The sequence below is a fragment of the Mustela nivalis genome, assembly GCF_964662115.1.
Source record: "Mustela nivalis genome assembly, chromosome: 3".
NCBI classification, from domain to species: Eukaryota; Metazoa; Chordata; class Mammalia; order Carnivora; family Mustelidae; genus Mustela; species Mustela nivalis.
Window position 1 is genome coordinate 123,698,162 of NC_139022.1, and position 15,823 is coordinate 123,713,984.

The 15,823-nt window shown below is 43.4% G+C and overlaps 1 protein-coding gene across 9 annotated transcripts in view; it reads right to left on the reverse strand.

The window, feature by feature from the left end:
- Window positions 1–15,823, reverse strand: part of TENM2 (teneurin transmembrane protein 2) — a 1,882,184-nt gene that overhangs the window by 46,371 nt on the left and 1,819,990 nt on the right. For all 9 annotated transcript variants that reach the window (XM_082724104.1, XM_082724103.1, XM_082724105.1 and 6 more), the window contains 4 exons: window positions 14,500–14,654; window positions 12,390–13,264; window positions 5,082–5,257; window positions 3,343–3,578 (listed from right to left, as the gene is read on the reverse strand). In XM_082724104.1, coding sequence (XP_082580230.1) covers window positions 3,343–3,578; window positions 5,082–5,257; window positions 12,390–13,264; window positions 14,500–14,654 — 1,442 coding nt within the window. The remainder of the gene's footprint in view (window positions 1–3,342; window positions 3,579–5,081; window positions 5,258–12,389; window positions 13,265–14,499; window positions 14,655–15,823) is intronic.

Genomic DNA, 15,823 nt, shown 5'->3' on the forward strand with positions numbered 1-15,823 from the left:
AACCTGGAACAGTTCCCCACAGTCCTCTGGATAAATGTCATCCTAGCAAAATATTCCTTTCCATGTGTTGCCTCTGGCCGATGCATTCTTTTTCTGTACCATAGTGTTGCAAGTTCCCTTTCCCTCTGGCGCACCTGACTTAAGGTTTCCTGAAATGCTCTTCCCCTTTTTGACCTCTCTGTTGCGTCACAGGGAACATTTCTGATCTGATCACCCCCTCCCCATATCTTTGCCAGGCTAATTCCTACCACTCTTCAGTCCCGAAGCTCTTCCTGATCAAGATGGCAGAGACCCTGCTATGTGTTCACCAACTCTTTCCTTTTATTTTTCCTTAGGCTCTCACAAAGACGACATTTCCTAGGCTGTCTTGTGATTCAGGTGAAGTGATGCAGGCCATGCCCAGCTCTGCTCATTCAGCCCCTTGTCCTTCCAGAGCAACCCAAGAGGTCATTTGCCTACTGTGGCGGGATCACAGGACAGCAACACAGCGAGTCCCCACGAGGCCGAGCTGCTTGCCTTCTCTGCACTGTGATTGGAAAGCTCCTGAGATTGTAGGACTTATTTGTTATCTGGCCTCAGTCCATCCTCTCCTGACACAACCAACTACTGCTTTCCTTGTGACATTGCCTCTGTTACAGCTTACACCACACGATTCACATTGCTTTCTCCACTGGAATGCAAACTTCTTGCTGGCAAGGATTTAGTTTTCTTTCTCTCTCTCTAGTCTACTCACTCCATAGTGCTTGGCATAGAGTTGGCACTTAGCAAACGTGTTTTTAAAAAAATGTATAGTATTGGTTTAATTTGCAGCCCACATACAGAGGAGACTTAAAGCAAAGAGAAAATGTAAAAAAAACGAATTAGTTATACACAGGAAAACGATGACCGTTGTAAAACACAGCATTCTCCTCAGAGTCCATTCTAGTAATCTGAAGGAATGAATGAAAAATTTCAGGGCCCTGTTTGACAGTGGAAATCAAGACAGAGGGAAAAGAAATGTCAGCCCTGGAAGTGAGAAGAGCCTGTTGCCCTGTGCGCGCCAACAGATACCCTTAGTTTAGGGGCTGCAAACCTCCTTGCCTTGGGCTCCCGGAGAACCTAAAAGGACACTCCCCAGTTCTCTTCATCCACAGCACGCTCCCCCTTTCTTTTACACCTTCTTCCACTTGCTCCCCTGCAATTTCCAGGAGTTGCTTTTATTTCATTCACTAAACAATTTATGAATTGAATTAAAATAAATGAGATGCAAATAAATTCCAGGCTTTCTCCCTCATTTTCAAATTACATTTTCAGTCCACTCAACCTGTTATAATCTCATAGTGATTTTCATTTAAGAGAGCTAAATGGATATGTGATTATTGTTACAGGAACTAACACCAGACAATTAAATGTTGAGGTGTTGATAGATAAAGCTGTGTTTTGATTTGCATAAACATGATGCCAGCAAATCTAACCCTGGCAGAAATTCAGTTATAAGACTTGCGTGCCTAACTTCTGCTAATTACCACAAGTATCATTATTAAGATTTTTAATATTCAGAGTTGGGATTATAGCCATTTTATTTTAAGGGCCACATTTATCTTTATTTTGCAAACTTAGTCAAAATGCATAACTGATTTATCAGAGAAAAAGCACGATTACTACTTATAATCAACTTCTACAGTGCAGCATATCAAAAATCAATTATACAGCCCTGAAATCCAGTCATTAAGGATTTAGCTACTAATCTCATTTCATTTTTGTCTTTAGGAAGATATGGCCGTTTGCAACTTTGCAAATACCAGCATAGGAAGAAAAACATGGGAGACTGCTGATAACCTAATGTGAGGAATAGAGCTCCAACTAGACAAAGGCAGAATCCTAATATGGAGTGGCCTGGCCCTGTGGGGAGATAGGCTGGGTGGGGTGGATTTCGACCCAATAGCAGCCAAAGTTATTACCCAAGTGTGATTCCCAAGTAGTGGTTAAACCCTGTGGGGCTGCATTGTTTACTCTCAGGCCAGCACTTATCTTAATCTGCAGTTACTTTAGTTATTCATTAGTATACTGCCTATCTGCCTGTCTGGTTCCTTTCCCCACCCTTGACCATCAGGGGCATGAGGGAAGGGATTTTACTTGGGGTATCATATTGACTTCTGGTGCTGGCTTATAGTAGGTGCTCAGTATTTAATGTGTGCTGAATTTGATGAGGACTGGGATCCCTAGGTTTCCCTGCCATGAGGGAAGGGGTTAGCATGATATTAAGAATCAGACCCTCCTAGTGCTTGGTAAATGACTAGGGCAGGACCCAGATTATCTGGATGACTGTGAATTCCATCATTGGTGGTGAAGGATATGGGCAAGTGAGGCAGACACAAAGATGGAACTGGGAGTGGGTCCTGGCTGTGCCATTTTCTAGCCCTGGTGCCTTTGGACAGGTTATGTAGCTTCCCAGAACCTGTGTTTCCTCATCTGAAAAACAGAGGGAAGTCCCTCTGGGGGACTGTTGAAAATAAGTAAAGCATGTAACATAGAGCTTGCATCATGAAAGTCCTTAGTGAGTGTTGCGTGTTAGTTTTTTTTGTGGATAAGCTGCCCAGTCTGGGGAAGCTATGGTTGGCTGAAAATTTCTGCGGTGATTTGCTTGTGATTTCCTCTTGGTAAGCCTTCCCTGATCACCTTGGGCTGGGTGATATCTCCTCCTCTGATTCTGTCAGGCCCTGGATGCTTTGCTCACTTTTTTTTTTTTTTTTAAAGATTTTATTTATTTGACAGATAGACATCACAAGTAGGCAGAGAGGCCGGCAGAGAGAGAGGGGGAAGCAGGCTCCCCGCTGAGCAGAGAGCCCGATGTGGGGCTCGATCCCAGGATGCTGGGATCATGATCTGAGCTGAAGGCAGAGGTTTTACCCAGGTGCCCCACTTCTCTCACTTAACCCACTGGATTACCCTGTGCCTACATATTCTACTGGACTGTTAACTCCTTGTGTGTGAAGAGTACATTTTAAAATTTCTGTTCTTCCAGTATTCATCAAATTACTCCACACAAAGCTGGCACCAGGCACCAAGTAGTTTGTCGAATTGGCCAAAGAGTGAGAGTCTAGGGAGCAGATAGCAAGTGTGACAAGAAGACTGCAGCTATCCCAAGCTAGAGTGGAGGGTAAATCTGCACCATTTTCTCTCCTAGTAAACAGACATGGTTTTTCCCAAAGGGATAGGGCTTCTGTCTTGTGGGAGAAAGACTTGTCTTTCCCATGGAAGAAAGGAGTAATGGAGGCTTGGGACCTGGGAAATTGCCTCAGCTCCCGAGGAAAAGGTGTATCCCCTACTACTTAGTGGGTGATATTGGGTGGAACCACTTACCCGGAGCTTCCTGCCAAAGATGGTGACTTTGCCTTTAATCTGTTCCTTTCTTAGGCGCCACTCAATGGAGTTGAGGCCATTCTCCATGGGCAGGGAGATGTTGCAACGCCCAATGGTGGGGGTGATGGTGCCCGCTAGGACATGGGGCTCACTGTGGAAGCTGACACCCATCCCATTGGCATACATCACCCTCAGGGTACCGTTATTACAGAGCTGGTAGCTGTTCCGCACTTGATCTGGAGAAATGTAAGTGGGGGTGGGGGTAGGGAAAGAAATTATCCACTCTGTTAGTCATAAGAGAACAGAACCCCTATTTTTATGGGTTTCCATGGTACTTTGCAGCTGTCAGTCTAAGGCTGCCTTCAATTAGCACACATACAATGTTAAGGTGAGTAGCAGAGATGCTACTGATCCGTGGAAAGAAAAACATTATTAATATGTGGCACTCCAGAAAATAATTATGCTGTGATATTTTTCTTTTACTCACTGAAGACTATTAATAGTACCTTTAAAGATGTCTATTGCCTACACAATTTGTGTCAATCAAATCCCTAATCTTTAACATATATATTTTATCTTAAATGGGAAAAAAAAAGACTATTTCTTTTTTTTTTCCCCTTTTGCCTACCATCTAACCTGAAGTTGATGGTCTAGCTACAGATCAAATCAAGAGAAAAAGCACCCTTTCTGGCCTTCATGCTTCTGCTGCGGACTCCACCACCATGCTAGCTCTCCTCAACAGAACTCTGGAGATTCAAACAGCGTAAGGTAGACTGAGCTAGTGGTTGCTGATAACATGTGTTTATCTTCCCAAAGGGAATCTACACTAGTCAATCAGACTTGTGACCTTTTTCCTTATCGAAAAGTTCCAGGAAGGAAACGTGAGTCTGAAACTCCTTTATAGATATATTGCTTCCTGATTATTTGGGCAAAGGAGTCCAGCTTGGCTGGCTTCGAGACGCTGGCTTTTGGGATAGTGAGCAAATGTGTATCTGTCACTCCTGCAACTGCAGCCATCATGCAGAAAGACAGAATCTACATCATTAATCATTTGGCAGAGCAGAAATAGAGTCATTGAAACAGGCTCTGTCGTGGGATAATAGTCCAGAAATGTCACCATTTATCTACTGAGAGGACACTTTTATCCTCTGACAACGGGCTAGCCCACTGACATTATATCTTAATTAAAAGAAAAATTAATCTGCACAATTCCTTTTCTTGCCAGCTCCTGTGCTTGTCCCTCACTGTGTGTCATGTCAAACAGTGCTAGTAACTATGGGGTGGTCAGAAACCTTTGAGATCCCAGTCTGGGCAAGAGATTGCTAAAGGGCTCTGATTCCAGGGCAATCAACCCAACAAACAAGTGCTTGGAAGAAGAATCAGGATGTGGCCAAAAAAGGAAGATGTGTAGCCAAAAGGATAAAGAGCCTTGGAGAAGGTAACTGTGTGTGTTGGGCTGGTGGGGAGTGCTGATGATGGAGAGGTAAAACCAAGTGGGGATGGCAACTGACATTTTCAGGGAAGTACATAGACATTCCCAAAGCTCTAGACATTTCATTTAGTATAGATGACATTCTCCTGAATCTGATTAAGTCATTTTCTACAAGACTGACCTCTTGTAGAATTTGTTTACAGTGGACACTTGACTAAAATTACAAGCTAATGGGTGTTCCCGGTCTCTGGAAGTCCTCCCAGGCTTGCTGGGGTCTGTGGGTGAGTTTAGTGGGTAGGGGGCTTACCTTGTACCACTGTGTAGGAGGCCTCCACTGAAGACAGATTGGTAATGACAGTGACATCATCATCACGGTTGGAGTTCTCAATGTCAATGGTGATGGACTTCTCCATTTCCCGGTGCAGACTGGTCACCACCCCCGTGGGGCGTGTCACATTGGTCAGGCGGCCTTCGTGGTCATAGCTGGAGGACAGACACACTGGTTTGGAAGCACAGTTACTGGAACTGAAGGCTTTCCCACCACTCAGAATCACACAAGAGCCAGAGAGACTGGAAGGTAGAGTGGCTGAGTAGTGTATCACACTGAGGCTCCTTGTCAGAATCAGTAAGACTTGGCATTGTAGACCATCTATGTCCTTCCTCTTCCATACTCCTATAACTTCATCCCACTTGCCACCTCCTAGGCTTGGATTGTCAGCCTGGGCCAAATGCAAACTCCATGCCTTGGCTCAAGCATCGCTGGTCTGACTGCCTATACCCCTTTCTCTGGTTTTGCAGCCCCAAACAAACCACGCTCCCCAAGCAGCCTTCCTAGACTGTTTTCATGATGACTCACTTGAATTCAGCCCCCGAGTCTAGGTATACCTGATCAAGTTCTGCTGCTAGAAAGTTCCCTGAGAGTGGCCCTTCTCCTTTGTGAATATCATCTCTACTCTTCTCTTAAACTGTGGAATTATTGCTTCCATCTCCTTTAGCAAAAAGCCTTGGTGTCCCACTGGTAGAACATTTTCCTATTCTGGGAGATCCATTGTAATCAGCAAGCTTGGGCCCTCCATAGGCCATAAGAAAGAAGCTCTTTTTAAGGGCTGGATGTAGAGGCCTTTGAGCTTTCCCACATGAGATGTTACTAGAGAGGAGAGGAAGGAGGAACAAAGAAAGTAGTTGACTTGACCTCTAGGTGTGACTCCCTCTTGACTGGGGACAAGGACAACGTTGGTTGGTTCTGAGTGTTGGAGACTGGATCTTGTACAGCATGTAGGACAGCCAGTGAACAGAACCATCGTGGCTTATTTGACTTTGTCACAGAGGACTACAAAAGCAAATACAGATGGTGCCTGGCAAACAGTTTGAGAATAAAGGAATGCAGAACTGGTAAGTTATTTGAGAAAACGTGATAAGAAATTTTGCTTCTGGAGATGTCTGAAGGCTGAAAACAGAACCACATTAAGCTGGAAGGCCAGTTGGACAAAGGGTGTGGGGAGGGGAGAGCTTTGAGTGGGGATCCCAGGTTTGGCTCTACCCTCATCATTTGCCCAGAGCAGTAGGCACTGGGTAGTACAGATAATACATTATAGTGGTTACACCACCAGGGCTTTCCGGGTATACACAGACGGGAATCAGGCCCTCCAGGATTCCCTTTTGTCATCTAATCTGTTAAAGAAACTGCCTCTCAGATGGGTGTACAAAGATGTTATTTACTAATAGTGACAAGTTAGAATAATCTAAGTGGTCATTTGTCAGAGATTTGTTAAATAAGGATATATCCATAAAGTAGAAACCTCTAAAGCCATCAAAATTAGTGACAGTGATTTTTTAAAAAATTTATTTGACAGACAGAGATCACAAGTAGGCAGAGAGGCAGGCAGAGAGAGAGGAGGAAGCAGGTTCCCTGTTGAGCAGAGAGCCCGATGTGGAGCTTGATCCCAGGACCCTGGGATCACGACCTGAGCCAAAGCCAGAGGCTTTAACCCACTGAGCCACGCAGGCACCACAATGACAGTGATTTCTATCCATTAGGATGAAAAATGTATATATTATTGAGTAGAAAGAGTGGAGCACAGAAATATATTCCTGATAGTATACAGAGGTGAAAAATGAGTATGTGTGGAAGAAGTTCTCTCAAAATACAGACATTTCAACATTAAGGATAGTTTTCTGCATATGTTTGTATGTTCCCATATTTTAGGAATTATTTCTAACCAGTATGCCTGATTTGTTTTCTGACTACAAACAAAAGGTATTTAATTGAAATAGAGGGTAAAAAGATCAATGAGACTAAGAGATGGTTTTTTAAAAGATAAAATTGACAACCCTTAGCTAGACTCACCAAGAAGAAAAGATGACAGGACTCAAAATCAGATATGAAAGAAGAGACGTTACTACTGATACCACAGAAATACAAAGGATCATAAGAGATTACTACTAAGGAGTTTCAATCAGTAATCAAAAGCGTTCCAACAAACAAAACTACAGGGCCAGATGGCTTCACTGGTGAATGCTACCAAACATTCAAAGACTTATTAATAGCAATCCTTCTCAAACTCTTCCAAAAAGCAGAAGAGGAGGGAACTATTCCAAACTCATTTTATGAGGCCAGCATTACTCTGCTACCAAAACAGGACAAGGACACCATACAAAAAGAAAATTATAGACCAATATCTCTGATGCATATAGATGCAAAAGTCCTCAAATCGTATTCATATTTAAATCAAATGTAGAAAATCATATTCAATAGTACTTTGAGAGTGGGATTTATTCCAGGGATGCAAGGATGGCTCAACAGTCGCAGAAAAAGCATCTGACAAAATTCAACATCTACTAGTGATAAAAACTCTCAGAGGGAATGTACCTGAACATAATAGAGGCCCCATATATGACAGATCCACAGCTAACATCATATCCAGTGATGTGATTCACATCATATCTAGTGAAAAACTGAAAGCTTTCCCTCTAAGATCAAGAGTAAGACACAACAATTAAGCAAGAAAAAGAAATGCATCCAAATCATAGAGAAGTAAAACTGTAACTGTTTGCGGATGATATCATGTATAGAAACTGTTAGAACCAATAAATTCAGTAAGGTTGCAGGATACAAAAATCAATACATAAAAATCTGTTGTGTTTCTATACACTAATAACAAACTTGCAGAAAGACAATCCCATTTATGATTGCATCAAAAAGAATTAAAAAACCTAGTAGAAACTTAACCATGGAGGTAAAAGTCCTCTTATACTGAAAGCTCTAAGACATTGATGAAAGATACTCCATGTTCATGGACTGGAGAAATTATAATGTCCACACAATTCAATACAATCCCTAACAAAACTATAAAGACATTCTTTGCAGAAATAGAACAAACAGTCCTAAAATTTGTGTGGAACCAGAGAAGACTTCTAATGGCCAAAGCAATATTGAGAAAGACAGAGACAAAGCTAGAGGCATCATGTTCCCTGATTTCAAATTATATTACAAAGCTATAGTAATCAAAACAGTATGGGATGGACACGAAAGCAGACATACAGATGAATAGAGTAGAATAGGGAGACCAGATTAAAAACCCACACATGTATGGTCATTTAATTCACCACAAAAGGGCTAAGAATATACAACAGAAAAAGGACAGTCTCTTCAATAGATGGTGTTGGAAAAACTGGATAGCCACATGCAAAATAATGAAACTGACTGTTACACAAAAATTAACCCCAAATGATAAAAACCTCAAAGACCCGAAACCATAAAACTAGAAGAAAACCTAGGTGGCTAGCTCCTTGACATTAGTCTTTGCAATTTTTTGATTTGACCTCAAAAGCAAAGGCAACAAAAGCAAAAATAAACAAGTGGGACTGAATCAAGCTGAAAAGCTTCTGCACAGTAATCCATCAACAGAGTGAAAAGGCAACTTACTGAATGGGAGAGAATTTGTGAAAATCATATTTCTGCTAAAGGGTTGATACTAAAAAAACACCTCACATAATTCAATAGCAAAAAAAGCAAACCACCTGATTAAAAAATATACAGAGGCTCTGAATAGACCCTTTTCCAAAGAAGACACACAAACAGCCAACAGGTACATGGGAAGGTGCTCAACACCACTAATCAATGAGAAATGCAAATCAAAACCATAATGAGGTATTACCTCACACTTACCAAAATGTCTATTATCAAAAAATAGAAGAAGTAAGTGTGGGCAAGGTTGTGGAGAAAAGGAAACCCTTGCACACTGTTGGCAGGGACATAAATTGATGCAAACACTAGGGAACACAGTATGGATGTTCCTCCACAAATTAAATCTAAAATTACCACATGATCTGGCAATTGCACTTTAAGGTATCCATCCAAAGAAAACGAGAACGCAAACTCGAAAAGATAACTGCACCCCACGTTCACTGCAGCATTCTTTACAACCGTCCAGATACGGAAACAACCTAAGTGTCCAATGCAAAATTACTCGACGAAAAAAAAAATAAAATCTTGTAACCTGTGACAACATGGATGGACCTTGAAGGCATTATGCTATGGGAAATACGTTAGAAACAAATACCATATGATCTTATAGGTGGAATCTTTAAAAAATAACCTGAGCTCCTAGACGTGGAGAATATTGGTGGTTACCTGAAATGGGAGGTAGGTGAAATGGGTGAAGGGGGTCAAAAGGTACAGATTTCTAGGTGTAAATAAGTCATGGGGATATAATGTACCGTGTGGGGATAGGTAATATTACGGTACTGCATATTCCAAAGTGGCTAAGAGAATAAGTCTTCAAAGTTCTCATCACAAGAAGAAGGTTTTTGGTAACTGTATAATGGTGGATGTTGACTAGCACTTACAGTGCTGGTCATTTCACGATATATACAAACATCAAATCATTATGTTGATGATTTGACTATGTCAGTTTTATCTCAATAAAAAAACACTTCTGTTTGGGTACAGTTGACTATGTCCATTTGACTTCAGTATGTCAATTTTATCTCTATAAAAATAAGAAAATAAAACACTTTTAAGTCTTTGTGTACAGGGTACCTAATGGACTACTCAGTATCAGATAATACCTTCAACTCCTTCAGGCAAGCCGGGACTGTATGGGGAGTTGCATGACCTGGGATCCAGGCAAAGATTTAATTCCAGCGCACCTGGACCTGGATGATGGTGTCAGCTGCCATGCTTCCTAATGAGAGCTGTAGTAGAAACTGGAGATTCTAGTTTTGGGGAACAGAGGATTGGGGTTGAGGCCAGGATCTCAGGGGCAACAGAAAGAGCATGTTATGTTCTCTTTAACTGTCAAAGAAGAGTAAGTTTCCTACAGCTGTCCTAACTTGCCCATGGAGTATTTTCAGGTTCAGGTCTCTTTGCAAGTAAGTCTGCACATAGTTGCAAGGAGCTGTGTGTTCCAGTAATGGGATCTGGAGGCCACTTAGTAGAGCCTTTGCAGTCTTGGCCTGTGTGGGGCCAAAGGGATCAAAAGACTCATTTATTCAGCAAGTATTTACTGCCTGCCTACTATAAGTCTGTCATTGTTTGAGGTGCTGGAGACATGACTAAGAACAAAATGGGTGAAAATCCCTGCTTCTGTGATGTACACATGATGGACAGGGCAAAAATAAACCATGGTTTAAAATACAGAGTATGTCAGATGGTAACAAGTGGTAAGGATTAAAATAAAGGAGGGAGAGAGACAGAGTATGCATGTGTAGGGGTGGTTGTAATTTTAAGTAGAGTCCTGGGCCCTTGAGGGATGCAGGCTGCTCTTCCCCAGCTGACCATGTGTAAAAGTACTCAACAAAGGAATTCACCATCTTTTTAGGAGAAACAAGAAAACCTAATGCATTTGAAGCCCTACAATTGAGAATTTGTGATAATTGGATTTATCCACATTACCAAAAAGCAGCTCTTTAAGAGAACAATCATGCAGTTTCCATGTAACTTGTGAACTTCTTCTTCATCTTTTTTTTTTTTTTTTTTTTTTTTTTAAGCATCTTGCTCCTATTTTAATTCAACTAGGGTCCCCTCCTGGAAAAATACTCCCCCAGTTAGAGCTAGTGTCTAAAGGAGGACCCACGCCCGAACTTCTTTATTATGGTCTCTAAGTCAAGCCTAATTCTGGCCTTCTGAGAGTGACATTGTTTTGTCCTCAGTCATGTCAGTCCACAAATTATCTCTGAAATGCACTGGGTCCTTAGGTGGAACTGCTAGAAAGTGAAAATCTAACCGGTGTTGGGGTTATCATATAGTTTTAGCCCAAGCTGGTGTGAGAGCTAAAGATAGCACTCAGATGGTGCCTACAGGGGTAGAGTCACTGGCTGGTAAAGTCTGATCAAGTCCCAGCGCCTGAAGGATACTAGGATGCTTCTGAAATCCGAGAATGACAGCTTGGCCCAAAGGCAGAAGGGAGGAAGGGAAAGAAATTATGCAATGCAGGAAATTTCCAGCAGGTGGCAACAGCTTCCTTTCCATGCTCCCAAACCCATCTGCCCACCAACTAACTGGAAGTGAAAATTCCTGGACTTAGGAGTTGTCAACAATGGGGCTTTCTGTTCCCTTGCTTGACCCCCATTCTTTCTGCAAACAGCCCCTCCCCAACTCACTAAGTTCTCAGCCAGCAGCAACACCTCGACAGAAAGCAAGCAAGAACTCCAAAGGCGAGCTTAACCAGATCCTTCACAATCACAGAAAGCCCGACATTTGCAAATTCCATCCTAGTCTCATCAGGGACTGGGGGAATCTCGTCTCAGCAATTTCCCCTAGCCAGCATCCCACTGGTTAATACCTGTGGCAGCAGGCAGTGTGACCAAGCGCTGGCTGCAGGAGTGATGGAAAACAGCTTTTTTGGCAAAACAAACGGCAGGACTATTAAGCAGGAGATAATTGTTAGGGGAAATATGACCAGCTCTCACATCTTTTAATATACCTAGCACTTTATCTGTATTGATCTGCTTCTGCTAAGGAGGAAATTCAGAGTTTATCTACCTGTCTGTGCAATCAAGTGTGTTGCTGGACCTACTGGCAAATTACGGGAGTCCCACCAGGATCTTGCCTTTTAGATTCTCATTTCCGCACCCATGGCAAACATGAATAATCAGCAAAGTTAATGAGCACTTGCTCTCCCAGGCGCTGTGCCTCTCCAATATCCTGAAACTGGAGGGGCAAGCAGGCAAAAGAAATCACCAGCCCTTGTAGGGAGGATGCTCAATATCAGAGACCCAACAGTGCAAATCACTTCAAAGTCAGGGAGAGGGGACATGAATATCTTGAAGCCACAAGTTGACATTAAAGTCAGGAAAACAGGGACACCTGGGTGGCTCAGTCGGTTAAAGACTCTGCCTTCAGCTCAGGTAATGATCTCAGGGTCCTGGGATCGAGCCCTGCATCGGGCTCTCCACTCAGCAGAGAGCCTGCTTCCTCCTGTCTCTCTTTCTCTCTGCCTGCCTCTCTGCCTACATGTGATCTCTGTCTGTCAAATAAATAAATAAAATCTTTAAGAAAAAAAAAGGTCAGGAAAAGAAAGTGACTGAGCAATTCTAAAAGCTACGTGGACAGTCAATCCTGCTGCCAGCTTGGATAGGGCGCTGTCGAGAAATACTTTACAAATGTACTTACTCATAGAAAGTTGTCCATCCTGTTTCATCACTCTTGGTGGCTAGGAGGCCAGTGTTTCCATCATACGTCATGAGGCCAAGCTCCAGGTTCTGCGTGGACACGACTTTGAGACCTCCATTGGTGCCCACTGTGAGGGTGATGATCTGGTTGTCAGGCATGAGCAGGTGGCGGGGCACGCCACTACTGTCCCGACGGATCTTCAGGGAATTCCCGTTATTGTCAGTCAGTTCAGTGACATCGTTGTCAGCACTATAAGTGAAATTGTACAAGTACTCCCCAGTCACCAGGCTCACAGTGTACTGGTGGATGCCATCGGCGTTGAAAACATACAACTCCTGTTCTCCGGGGGATGCAGCCTCATACTGGTTGAAAGCATTAAGAACAGGCTTGTTTTTGCTGACCGCCCTGATCCGAATATTTCCAAGGTCTGCGATGTAGATGGTACCGTCTGGAGCTACAGCTAAGGACGATGGGGAATTCAAGATGGCGTCAGTCGCGTAGGCATCGTCTCCCGAGTAGCAGTTGCAATTGACATCGTTTTTGCAGTCACAGTCTGAGGCTGCCCCAGCTAAAAGGCAGATCTCCCCATTGGTTGTGACCTGGCGAAGACGGTTAATCTTCTTCTCATCCGTCTCGGTGATATAGAGGACCCCAGTGTGAGAAATGGCGATGGCACTGGCTGACTCCAGGGCGGAATGAATGGCTAATTTGCTGAGGGAGTAGTCAATTCCAGGAACCTGGCAGTGCATGGGGCGTCCTGCGATGATGCTGACTTGGTGATTCTCAGTGATTCGAAGGATGACGTTGTTCTCAAGAACATACAGGGAGTTGTCCATGGGGTTGACAGCAAGGTCTGTTGGCCACTCCAGGCGAACCTGTGGATGACATGGCATCAAATTAAGGAGCAGCCTCCAACATGCCCAGTGTTTAACAGGAGGACACATCTATTGGTTTTATGCAGCTGGGGAACAGGACTTTTTTACCCACACTATATGAGAAGTGTCTGTCACCAAACCACTTGCTCATTGCCCATGTTGAATATACACAATGAAGAAGAGGCCATGTAACAAACATTTCCTGTGATATCATCTACTGTGCCTAGAGTAGATCACCAGCTCTAGCCATGATGCTCTTCTCCATCCCAGATGATTGGACCAAGGTCAGGGTCATCATATATAGTTGTACAGATAATTCACTGCACAAGGAGCTAATGTAATCCATCACAGCCTCTGCTCACCAAGCTATGGGCCTAAGGAGGCTATGTTCATTTCGAGGCAGCACTTTTATCTAATACACAAAAGAAGCCACGCTGATTTAAGGTGGCCTGACCCAAGGGCCACCAATGCACAGGCTGGCTAGTGAACTACAATTTGAGAATTTGCTTGAAGAAATGAACTGGGCCTTTTCTGCAAAACTGAAGTGACCATCTCGGTGGCAACTGTCAGTTTGTTGTGCAATCTGAGCTGAAATTAATGAGGTTGACTGAAGGTTGAAAAGGCCCTTACAGACAGGGCAAACATGTATTTCAGGATGTTTGAGGATCTATCTAAGAAAGTTCAGTTTCTCCTGCTGCACATCTGTATGAGTCTCTCTTCTCTGCCCCCATAAAAGCCCATACCAAGATAATATCACTTGGGAGATTATTGTAGACAGCTCTGCTCTAGTTTACTACTGCACAAAGTAAAGGTTTATATAGTAAGGATGCAATCATTTCAGATTAACAGGGAAGTTCTGATTGACATATAACACTGTATAGTAGTACATTCTCAAACCTGCAATAATGATTGAGAAGAGAGGTAATTACACAGTAACTCCTACCCTGTAATCTGCCATGGCTGGAGTGTGTCACCGGCTCCACTATCTGAGCAGAAATCATCCCCACCCCCCAACCCACGGCTTTCCTTTCTCTCTTGTGCTCTCTCTCATTCCTATCTGACATTTCTCATTCCATCTTGCTGTGTAGTTCATCTCAAACCTTCTACAAACAAACCTGTAATCTCTATCTATATTTCTTCCTCCCACTCCCACTTTCAACCCAAACAGCCTGCAGGTGAGAACTTCAGGCTAAGAGCCAGGTGTGGCATAGTGATGAAAAATAAGAAAGTCCTACCTGGGCCACATCCATGCTGGAGTCACAGCTCAGTGGCCGGACAGCAGTGAGGTCATTGGAGCCCAGCAAGGTAGAGATGATTCCATTCTGGTCAACCTTCCGGATCATGGTGGCATCAACAAAGTACATGAGCCCGTTCTTGTCTACTGCAATACCTGATCAAGACAAACAGTGGGAGTATGTCTCTTGGCAAGGAGTAGGGCTTGTGGGGTAGAGGTGGGGATGCTCTACTGGGCATTACCTTCTAGGACCAGGGACCTTACTGGACGAATGCTCAGGCTTCGAGCAGTGGCTCTCAACCTTTAAGGGTAACACCCTTTCTCATGAGCACTGTGCTAAGACCTGCGTAATTCCTGGGGTGCTGGCTGTATCACCACCCAACTGAAGAATGAACTTTGGGCTGCAAATGAGCTAAGTCTACAAATAAATAAATGGGGAAATAACTTGGCATCTGCTCTCTTCAGAAAAGAAGTTATTTCCCAAGTTCATTACTTGAAAAATTATTGGTAGTAAATTGCTTGAATACCCTTCACAACTAATTACAACAACAAGATGAAGAAACAGGGATTCTTGCTGTCACAGACTCCCAGTTCAAAATATATCCTTCAGGAAACATTCCCAGTTAAGCCTTGACTCTACTCAGTATGCCCTGGGGGAACACCTGTCCTAGCACGCTCCCCGTAAATGCAAACAGTGGCTTCTATTTCTTGTGCACCTTTACCCTATGCCCCAAGCCCAAGGTTCCTCATCCTTAATCCACACTGCCAGATCCTTTAGTGGTAGCTAAGAATGCTAATAAGAACTGGGCCTTCAAAGGACCAATCAGTCCTTAACCCTAAGTATCCTTGGTCCTTTCCAAACAGAGTTCCTTCAATTCTAGGAACATTCCCCCATCCCTCTGGCCAATCCCAGGTCCTTGGAAATTAATCCCATTCTTAACTGCTACCATTCACTTGACTCTTAAAAAACGACAGGGCCTGTGATTAAGACTATGCACACTACTGTCGACCATGAACATCTGGGAGTGGTTGGAGGCCCTCACTGGGCTCTGTCTCCAGCCCGAACAGTTGCCACTCTGGCTCATGGAGCTAACATTTCCCCCTGACTCCGTGTGACTGGCAGCAGTCCAAAATCTCTAGGAGCAGTCCACCCCACTTTCCATTTGGGGTCTATGTGGGTAATGACGTTTACTTCAGATAAACACAATTTTTTTTTTTTTTAAACACCCACACATCAAAGTAAACTATCAGAGTGAGATTACTATAGGGGAAGCTATATTTGGGATTGCCTGGGCTTAGTTCACTTCCCGTTAAGAGGCAAGCCA